Genomic DNA, 11,691 nt, shown 5'->3' on the forward strand with positions numbered 1-11,691 from the left:
GTATTGTCCCCACTAAAAAGGTGCGGGTCTTCCCAAACCAGAAACCGTGGGTGGACAGTACTATCAGAGCAGCTCTGAAATCCTGCACCACAACCTGGGCAGAGAGTCAGGAAACATGGAGGAGTATAAGGCTACAGTCTATACTCTGCGCAAGGCTGTAAAACTTGCAAAACGGACGTATGCTGACAAATTGGAGACACAAATGGCACAAAACGACACAAGAGGCTTATGGCGGGGACTGAGGACGATAACTGACTACAAAGTCAGCGCCCCCTCAATGGGGAGCGACGACGCCTCTCTCGCGGACAAACTCAACCTTTTCTACGCTCGGTTTGGTGCAGACAGTGGCGCCGCTAGCTCAACGGCTAGTGGCGTCACTGGCGCGCTGGCTGTTGTGGAGGGGGGGGGGCAACCGCGGGGGGGCTCTCATTGTCGATACACAGTGTGAGAAGAGCATTTATGCAGGTGAACACCAGAAAAGCTGCTGGCCCAGATGGAATAACAGGACGCATACTTAAGTCCTGTGCTAACCAGCTAGCCCCTGTGTTCACCGCCATATTTAATCGATCCCTGGCGGAGTCAGTGGTCCCTGCCTGCTTCAAGATGTCTACCATCATCCCTGTACCAAAGAAACCCTCCCCAACAGGTCTCAATGACTACAGACCGGTGACACTCACCTCTGTGGCCATGAAATGTTTCGAGAGGCTGGTCAAGGATCACATTTGTGCCTCCCTCCCCAGTGATATGGACCCTATGCAATTTGCATACAGGCCAAACAGGTCCACTGATGATGCGGTCTCCCAAGTACTGCACAGCACCCTCTCTCACCTGGACCACCAGAAGGGGGGCTATGTGAGACTGTTGTTCATTGACTACAGCTCAGCGTTCAACACCATAGTCCCCACCAGACTGGTGGACAAGCTGATCGAGCTGGGTCTGAGCTCCGCTCTGAGCGCCTGGATACTGGACTTTATGAGCGAAAAACCCCAGGAGGTCAGGGTGGGGGGTCAGACCTCCAACACCATCACCCTGAGCATCGGGTCCCCCCAGGGCTGTGTTCTGAGCCCCCTGCTGTACTCAATATACACACACGACTGTGTGGCCAAGTTCAGCTCCAACTCTATAGTGAAGTTTGCGGATGACACAGTGGTGGTGGGGCTGATCTCGGACAACGACGAGAAGGCCTACCGGGAGGAGGTTGAGGTACTGGAACGCTGGTGCCAGGACAACAGCCTGCTCCTGAACATTGGTAAAACCAAGGAGCTGATCGTGGATTTTAGGAGGAGACAGCAGGAGACAGACACACCACTGAGGATAAACGGGGCTACCGTGGACAGGGTGAGCAGCTTCAAGTACCTGGGGGTCCACATCTCAGAGGACCTGACATGGACAACACACATAGACTCAGTCGTAAAAAAGGCGAAGCAGCGCCTCTATCACCTGAGACAGTTAAGGAAGTTCAGAGTATCTGGGAAGATACTCCAGTCCTTCTACTCCGGAGCTGTAGAGAGCATCTTGACTGGAAACATCACTGCCTGGTATGGTAACAGCACGGCACAGGACAAGAAGGCCCTACAGAGAGTGGTGCGCTCAGCCGAGCGTACCACGGGTATTGCACTACCAACCCTGCAGGTCCTATACAACAAGAGGTGCAAATCCAGAGCCTGCAGGATAATGAAAGACCCTCACCACCCCAACAACAGCCTGTTCATGCTGCTGCGGTCAGGCAAACGCCTGCGAACACCAGTAACGAGGACAGAGAGACTTCGACTCAGCTTCTTCCCCCAGGCCATCAGAGCCTTGAACACTGAACTCTCCACGCACAAGCACACATGAGCACACACACAACACACACACTGTACACGCTCACACACTAGCAGCCACTTTAACATGAGCACACACACACTCATGCTGCACACGCTCACACTTATGGACACTTTACAGAAGGAAAGGTCACTTTAAGAATAGTATAGCTTGAGATTGTATAATATAGCATTGTATAGCAGTGTACATAAAGACCCAGTGCCTCATCCGTAACTAACAGTGTACTGCACTACCACAGGACCTAGCATGTCCTACCATGCTCTGTAAATAACTCATGTACAGATACCGATATGCCCTACTTTGTTTACTTGTTTATTGCACTATGTCGCTCTATTGGTTGGACTCTTATTATTATTACTATTGTATTATGCACATCGTTGTGGGCGAGACCCCCCGCATTTCACTGTATACCTGTATGCCGTGACAAATAAAACTCTTGTATCTTGTATCTCCTTATTCTTGTGTCTGCCATCTTTAATGGAGACTTGGCTCTGGGTGGGAAGACCAAAGGAACCACATTGACTCCCATATTAATACGGCTACAAATGTCATTAATGAATGGGTATTCTAGCATCCCAATTATAAAAAAAATTATTTTCATAATTGTTCATACATGACAGGCCACGTTTCTTTAGGCAGCTTTATTTACAAAACGTTATGAATCCATTTCAACAAGCAGATGACTAGTAAACTTTCAAAGCTACAGCGGTTAAAACAAGTCTGTAATTACAGCAGTGTCTTCTGCCTGTTGTTTCCACAATTTTGCTTCTTGAAGTGGTATTTTTATATCAAAGTTTTAACATTGAAGTGAATGGGACACTTCCGCATCTTCCCACCCCATAAACCAGTATGGTCGCTGTGTCAATTACTCTGCAGTCCAATATGATGAATATCTGTTTCATGACCCCCCCCATATATCGTCCGGCCCTGGGGTGACAATGTCCATTCTTCTCTCCCTCTTTGAAGGCGACGGTTGGGTTTGAGAGGTGGCAAGAAGCAGAGGCTTTGGTCAACTGTGAGAACTTTACCATGAGAGGAAACCATATTGTCATCACGTATCAGGTATCTCTCTCTTTCTCACTCTCTCAGAGGGTAATGTCTCTCTTTCTCACTCTCACTCAGAGGGTATTGTCTCTCTGTCTCCCTTTCTCACTCTCTCAGAGGGTAATGTCTCTGTCTCTCTCACTCTCACTCTCAGAGGGTGATGTCTCTCTGTCTCTCTTTCTCACATTATCTCAGAGGGTAATGTCTCTGTCTCTCTCTTTCTCACTCTCTGAGGGTAATGTCTCTGTCTCTCTCACTCTCTGAGGGCGATGTCTCTCTGTCTCCTTTCTCACTCTCTCGCAGAGGGTAATGTATCTGTCTCTCTCTTTCTCACTCTCACTCAGAGGGTAATGTCTCTCTTTCTCTCTCGGAGGGTAATGTCTCTCTTTGAGTCTTTATCTCTCTGTCTCTCAGAGGGTAATGTCTCTGACTCTGTCTCTCTCTTTCTCTCTCACTCTGAGGGTAATGTCTCTTTCTCTCTCACTTAGAGCTGCCGCGGTATTGATTATTTCCTTATCGCACAAATTTGCAAAATATTTCCTACCGCCGCGGTTTTTACCGCACGCACACAAAAATTTTTAAAAAAAGTTTGAATGCATTTTTTTTTTTAGTAGTAGTAGTCTACTCTTTATAGCATATAGCCTGCCTCTAGTCTAAATGTCTATCTTTAGAGGATGACTTTGCAGCATGAATATTGTTTGGGATTCGGCAAGCACGCATTAGTTATTGAAAGTGAAACACGGATGCGCAGTTCACTCGGTGTCGCGGGCACCCCCCGACCCTTTCTTATTATTATTACTATAAAGTTACTACTTTATAATAAAGGCATTCGTTTTGTGGCATTGACATTATATAGTTATGCGTTCAATAACATCAGCGTATTTACCGGACCATAGCAAGCAATACTCTATTCATATCTCAGTTCCTTTCTTTGCTCAGAGCGTGCTGAGTTGTCCCATTCTGCGGTCTGTTAATAAAGTTTTCAATCAGACAAGTGTATAGAACGAAGGGCTTTTATTATAACATTCGTTGCAGACAGTAAAATCATTATGTCTCGTTTAGTACTCCTGAAGAGCGATGATAGTCCACTCCGGCGGAGAGTTAAAGCTAACGTTATTAGCCGTGTTGTGATGTGCTGACATTCAGGAAGTAAAAACGTGTGACGCGTCTCTCTTCTGACCAATCAGTGGTCTGCAATGTTTCACGTGACTTTTCTGGTACCCAATAGGGTCGCTTGGAACCTCGATAGACGAGTAGGGTATATCTGCAGAGCCGCAAGCCCAACGAGAGGAGGGTAAATTATTATTATTATTATAAAAAACAGCGGTGACGCGGTATTCAGCCTACTCTGCGGTGGCCGTGATGTAACAGCGATACCGCGGCAGCTCTACTCTCACTATCAGAGGGTAATATCTCTGTCTCTCTCTATCTCACTCTTTCTCAGATGGTGATGTCTCTTTCTCTCTCATTCTCACTCTCTGAGGGTAATGCCTCTCTCTGTCTCACTCTCTCTCTCTGAGGGTAATGTCTCTCGGTCTCTCTCACTCTCTCCGAGGGTAATGTCTCTTTCTCATTCTCACTCTCTCAGAAGGTAATGTCTCTCCGAGACCTGAGTTTTACTCTCCTCTACTACTCTTTTCATGTTACCTGCACAAAACAAAGACATTTTCTCTTCCCTGTTCTTCCCTCTTACAACACTGTTGTTGATGTTAATAGGTTGATCTTGAAACATATTATAACTATAATCAATTATAATATCTTCTCTCCACCCAGGACAAGTGTTTTGCAACAGATAAAACACTGCCAGAGTCACAGCCGGTACCATCTACGAGACGTACAATCCGCTCTTCTGCTACTGTTACATCCAAAGCAACAGCCATTAAGAAAGTAACAGACGACACTGCCCCCTCTCAACCAATGGAAGAAGTCGTTAAGGACCTGATGCATGTAGTAGTACCAACCTCGGAGGGTGTAGTAGCAAAGCCTGACCACAAGGTGTCAGCAGAAACTGCTGCAGTGAACACTGCAGAGTCAGAAGCAGAAATGGAAACATCAGTCAAACAACCACAGGTAATGGTAATTCCATTCTTAAACCTTTGAAAAATTAAAATTAAACGTGTTGCTCAGACAAGACATGTTGTTGGGGAAATGGTAGGCTAATAATGATAATAAATAATGATAATAATAACATAATGACAATTCTTATTTTTTTTATTGATATTTTTCCCCCTCCATTTTCCTCAGATTTTCTCCCATCCCAATGTTAGTCGTTATGCCAATTCCCAATCCCCTTCCTGGTCGCTGCGCACTTACCCCCCACAGTCGGTCTGGGAGAGTGGAGGCTATCACGTGCTTCCTCCGACACACGTCCAGCCAATCGACCGCTTCTTTTCACCTGGCAGCGCGGATTCTCATTGAGAGGGCGTAGCGTGTGGAAGGATCACACTATCCCACTCAAGTCCTATCCGCGCTTAGCAGGCGCCCCGACCGAACTGTAGGAGTCGCTGTTTACAATGACCCGGACCCACCCCGCCAGCTTCTCCCACCCTCTAATACTGCCAATTGTATTAGTGTGAACGGCCAGCCAAGCTGGTGACAACCCCGGAGCTGTGAGCTGGATTCGAACAGGCGAATCTAGCCGCTCCGGGGTTTGGTGACGAACGCAATCTCCGTTACGCCACCTGACCGCCCCCAACATAATGACAATTCTAATAAGAAACATGCCTTCACAGTCCAGTCAATTCCCTCCTCCAGCCCAGTGACCTGTTCGCTCAATAGCGTTTGCTCCAGTTTGCTCGTAGCAGTTTAGCGGCTGCTCTTGGGAAGGACCTCCAGCTGTTCTTCTTGCCTGGGAGACATTGAATGCAATTTTCACCTTGGTTCTCCTTTTCACATCATTCCACCTCCGTTTACAATCCAAACTTGGAAATACGAACTGCACTAACAGACTGGGATATTAAATTCCAACTGTGGTTTTTAGCTCTAGGTGTTATGTTTTTGGCATTCATTTGTGATAGATATTTTTGGACCTCGTCCGTCAGGACTTTCAATTCGCGATCAGAGAATCATAGCTTTATTTTTCTGTCTGCACTTGTCCTAAGAGGACATGCATACTGTTGCATGGGCAGTATTTATACTATTTTACCATATCAGGGACAATTGCAGTCAGCTGCCCTGTGAGCCAACAGCGCTGCCATATATCGGGTGCAAATTGCACCCTGCGATCAGGAGCAAATTGCACACCTATGGGCATGTTTGCGCTTGAATATCATCCACGCAATATCTTTAGTGAATAGCTCGCAAAGACGGAGTAAATTGGGAATTCTCCCCTGCAAGTGTTTTAGGTGAGGGGTGGCACCTAGGTAGAGCAGGGCAGGATGCAGAAAGGGAAAATACCTCCTCCGCCTGTGTATGGACGATCATCATTTTAAATATTTACAGTATTTAACTAAAATATCTCCCATTCCAAAGCATTATTGTGCAAAAGCTATTTCACAAATTATGATCGTTTCCATACATTTTTTGGTCCCCCAACACTGCACTAGTGCAATCTGAGCATGTGTACTAGAACCAAGAGGAGAGACCACATCAGTCCAGTGTTAGCTACTTTGCACTGGCTTCCAGGTAACATTTAGAATACATTTTAAGGTCCTCCTCCTTATATATTATCACTAAATGGACAACAGGACCAAGCTACATTGCCAATTCTTTTGATCAACATTATGATCATCTACTCCTCCTCTAGGGGAAATTCAGGGTATCTCATAGCTCACGCAGGTAAATAGACAAGTACACACAATAGAAATGACACAGACATTGACAGTTTCTCACAGTCGTTCAACCAACTATGTCCGCATCATGAATTAAAAGTAAGCACATGATAAAATGTAAAATAAAATAAAAAATACTTGATAAATAAAACGGGTGTATAAAACCGGTGTGGGGAGGTAAATGGGGTACGGGAAACAAACAACCACCCCAGGTCAAGATACTAATTCTCTGCTAATTTTATGCCTGTCTATTTTGTGTCTACATCACTGTTGTGAAGGACTTTGGGCTGCAATTCTTGTATGAAAGGTGCTACAAATACAGTTTATTATTATTATTATTATTATTATTATTATTATTATTATTATTATTATTATTATTATTATTATTATTATTATTATTGGGTGACATACTGGACACTTAGCCTCCAATATATTCCAGGTGGCGCTAGAATCAGCTGACTGTGAGCCGACACCTCCTAATGGAGCCTACATGTATGTGTTTCTCAGAGGGATGTGAAGAAATACATTCCTACTTGGAGTGCTTTAATATAGCAAGAGGGGTGATCTGAAGAACAGTTTAACCAGTTAAGGTATACATACATAAGATTAATATATTTCAGAGTTTTTGCTTTACATTGCATTGCTTTACAGAGAGTTAAGGATACAAGAGCACCATCTCAGCCACATGACCTAACTCCCTTTATATTTACATTTACATTTTTACATTTAGTCATTTAGCTGACGCTTTTATCCAAAGCGACTTACATGTTCTGTATGACAAGCCATCAGGAAGGGCACAATTCTATCAGCTGAGCAACAATGTTCATCAAAGTGCTACAGTGTAGGTTAGTTTATTAGGACAAGTACGGTTAGTTAGGGTTAGATTTTTTTCTTTTATATATATATTTACTTCGTACCTCATTAAAACCTCATGATGAAGAATCAAATCATTTTCATGTTACCTGCACAAAACAGAAATGTTCTCTTCCCTGTTCTTACCTCTTACAACACTGTTGTTGATGTTAAATCACTGGGTAACATTATCACGTCTCATGGCTTCTCCTACCATTGTTATGCCGACGATACTCAACTCTTCCTCTCCTTCCCTCCCTCAGATATCCACGTCTCTGAGCGGATCTCGGCCTGTCTGTCCGACATCTCAGCCTGGATGACGTCCAACCACCTCAAACTGAACCTAAGCAAAACAGAATTGCTCCACCTGCCGGCCAAATCCTCCCCCCTAACCGACCTTTCAATCACAGTCGAGAATGCAGCTGTGACTGCGTCCCCGACCGCCAAGAACCTTGGTGTTGTCCTCGACGACCAGTTGAACTTCTCTGCTCACATCGCAGCGACGACCAGAACCTGCCGATTCCTCCTGAGCAACGTCAGAAGGATCCGCCCCTTCCTGACAAAAGAAGCCACCCAACTCCTCGTCCAATCAACAGTCATCTCCCGCCTCGACTACTGCAATGCACTGCTCGCTGGCCTCCCGGCCACTGCCACTAAGCCTCTTCAACTCATTCAGAACGCAGCGGCCCGCCTGATCTCAAACCTACCGAAGTCGGCCCATGTCACTCCACTTCTTAGGGACCTGCACTGGCTCCCCATTGCTGCACGAATCCGCTTCAAGGCCCTCGACCTAGCATACCGTGCGGCAAAGGGAACCGCTCCCGCCTACCTCCGGTCAATGGTCTCTAACTACACACCCTCAAGACCCCTACGCTCTGCATCTTCTGGCCGCCTCAGACCTACTCCTATCCAAGCTCCGGGAGGGTCATCAAAGAGAAGTCGCCTATTCTCAGTCCTTGCCCCACAATGGTGGAATGAACTACCCACCCCAGTTAGGACAGCCGAATCACGTCCAATCTTTCGCCGTCGACTAAAGACGCACTTCTTCAACCATTATCTGAATAAAAAAAAAAGAAAACAATAAAAAAAAATAAAAAATCTAACCCTAACTAACCGTACTGTCATGCACTAATAAACTAACCTACATTGTAGCACTCAACACTTTGATGAACATTGTTGCTCAGCTGATAGAGTTGTGCCCTTCCTGATGGCTTGTCGTACAGAACTTGTAAGTCGCTTTGGATAAAAGCGTCAGCTAAATGACTAAATGTAAATGTAAATGTAATTGTTCAACAGGTTATAATCAATTAAAATATCTTCTCTCCACCCAGGACGTGAGTTTCTTTGTGAGGGACGATCTCCCTCCTGAAGCCTACCCATTCGACCAGGATGATTTCAACTTGGAAGAGTTTGTCACTGTGGATGAAGTCAGCACCAAAAAAAACGCATCGTCATTGTCCTCATCCTCCAAAAAAGTTGAATCAAGTAAAGACTCTCCTTCAGTCTCCAAGCACTCATCTAAAATCATCCCATCTACAACCACCTCCTCCTCATCCTCCTCTACTGTCACTAGGTCTTCCTCCTCCTCTTTTTCTGCTCCCCCCACTGAAAAGCCGTCCTCCACTGCTCAGAAAACACAACAAAAGAAGAGCACCACAGCTGTCAGTAAAACACTGCCAGAGTCTGGCCACAAGGTGTCAGCAGAAGCTGCTGCAGTGAACACTGCAGAGTCAGAAGCAGAAATGGAAACATCAGTCACACAGGTGCCAGAGAAGGAGGGGGTAGAGGGAACAAATCAAGCCCAGAGAGACTCACCTCCTCAAGGAAAGGACGCCCAGAGTGGTGCCTCTCCCTCACTTGATCCTGGTGCTACAGAAGACCTCAAGACAGACATCAAGAAAACTACAGAAGACTGTGATGAAAAACCTGATGATCAGCTGGACCAAGATGATGGCTCTGAAAAACAACTTGCTGAATCCCAGGAAGGCCAGACTTCACACAAGGAAACGTATAAGATATTGGACAGTGCCGATGATGAAGAAAGCAAGAGTGACCATCCGATGGATATGTTGGATTCTTTCCAAGTCTTGGACAGTATTAAAGACCTAACGGAAATGGATGCAGAAGACAATCAACCGGTCAACGATGACAAAGATATGGAAAAACAACTACCTGAAGAAGCTTATCAAATGATAGACACATTTGATAAAGACATGGGGGGCAAAGATGAGGAGATTCCTAAGGAAGATAATTTCTTGGATTCAGGCGAACAAACTCCAATGGGTGGTATAGGTGGTATAGGTGACTCTGTTGAAGACCAGACGGCTACAGAGGAATGTGAGGAAAGAAAGAAGGAAAAAACTGTGAAGAAAGACTACAAAGTAATAAAGAAGAGTGACATCACTACCAGGACATCCAAGAACCAAAAGAAAGCAACACCTGAGAGAGACGATAAAACATCTAAAGAAGAGAACAACCTGAAAGCAAATAGTGACACCATGACAAAAACGTCTGAAAAAGAGGTAGATGAAGATGCATTTGAGATTGTAGATTCGGTGGAGGATGAGCCAAATAACGACAATCTCACCACTGCAGAAGAGGCACAAAATAAGGAAAGAACACCCAAGAAACATGATAGAGCGGCGAAAAGAGAGAATACGACAAGGAAAGGCAACAAGCCTATCAAAGACTCTGAAGGAGGAAGTCGGGAAAGGACACTGAGGAAAGAGATAATGACTAGACCAGTAAGGACGACGAGAGCGTCCAAAAAACAGGAAGAAGAAGCTTCTTCTCAGGTTGTATGTTGTGGTGATGACCAGCCAACCACGGAACACCCTGAGAGGGGAAAGAAGAACACCACCACAAAGACATATGATAGAATGGCTGGAAAAGAGGAGAAACCAACAAGTAAGAGCAAGGAAACTAAGGAAGCATCCAAAACGGAGGAAGAAGAGAAAGCTATGTATGAGATAGTGGATTCTGTGGATGAACCAGTAGAAGACAATCTGACCACCACAGAGGGGTCTGATAGAGGAACGAAGGAAAGCACAAGTACAAAAGAAGATAGTACAGCTAAAAAAGATGAGAAAACATCAAAGAAGAGTGACACTCCTGTTAAAGATTCTGAGACTGGAAAAGGGGAAAGTACATCAAGGAAAGTGGAGAGAACAGGTACAAAAATTGCAACAAGGAGCAGCACCATTATCGAAGCACCTACAAAAGAGGAGGAGGCAGATACATATCAGATTGTAGATTCGTTGGAGGATGATCCAATAGATGATTATCTGACCACTGACGAAGGGTCTGAGAGAGGAAAGAAAGACGGAACATTTGCGAAGGATGATAAGACTTCTAAAAAAGACGACAAACTACCAACGAAGAGTGACACTCCTGTCAGGGATTCTGAGTCAGGAAAAAGAGAAAGAATTCCTCAAAAGGAAGACAAAACGACTAAAATAGATGACAAACCAACGAGAAAGAGCAGAACCAAGACAGAAGCATATGAAGAAGTGGATGATTCATATCAGATTGTAGATTCTGTGGAGGATGAGCCAATTGATTCTCCAACCATGGCAGAAGAATCTGATGAACAAAAGAAGGATGGAGTGCTTAGTGAAGAAGGTAGAACTGATGAATCCGAGGAAGAGGAGGCTATCTATCAGATAGTGGAGTCTCTCGAGGAAGAACAAGTTGAAGATGATGTGATGACCAGAGAAGGGTCTGATGGAGGAAAGAAAGAAAGAACAGCTAAGAAAGACGATAAAACATTTAAAAAACATGAGAAATCAGCCAAGCGTTTTGACATCACTACAGGAGCCTCCGACGATGAAGACACAGACCCAACAGCCAAGAGTGGTGACAAACCTTCCACAAAGGAAGACACGCCAATGGAGAAGAGCGATACCTGTGTTGAAGAGTCCAAACACTGGGAGAAAGATGATATGACTAAGCAGGAGGATAAAACAGCCAAAGGAGAGGAAAACCAGACAACAATGAATGAGGTGAGCGAGGAAGAGGAAGATTACCCAGATGACACAGAGGAGGAGGAAGAGCTCAGAAAGAGACGAGCTGCTGTGAAAGAGAAATGTCTGACAAAGGAGCGAGAGAAGGAGAGGGGGAAGAAAATAATCAAGGAGAGAGAAGAGCAGGAGAGGGAGCAGAGGAGTGGCAGCTATAGCAGCAACAGCAGTAGCCATAGAGG

General features: G+C 45.2%; 1 protein-coding gene across 1 annotated transcript in view; it reads left to right on the top strand.

Annotated features, from left to right (window-relative positions):
• Positions 1 to 11,691, top strand: part of LOC311242966 (uncharacterized protein) — a gene marked incomplete at its 3' end in the record, with an annotated part of 158,673 nt that overhangs the window by 146,865 nt on the left and 117 nt on the right. Inside the window, exons 23-25 of the mRNA XM_084332030.1 lie at positions 2,791 to 2,886; positions 4,642 to 4,938; positions 8,822 to 11,678. Of these exons, the coding sequence (XP_084188156.1) occupies positions 2,791 to 2,886; positions 4,642 to 4,938; positions 8,822 to 11,678 (3,250 nt within the window). The remainder of the gene's footprint in view (positions 1 to 2,790; positions 2,887 to 4,641; positions 4,939 to 8,821; positions 11,679 to 11,691) is intronic.

This window comes from Notolepis coatsorum (assembly GCF_963971535.1).
Source record: "Notolepis coatsorum genome assembly, chromosome: 1".
Classification (NCBI taxonomy): domain Eukaryota; kingdom Metazoa; phylum Chordata; class Actinopteri; order Aulopiformes; family Paralepididae; genus Notolepis; species Notolepis coatsorum.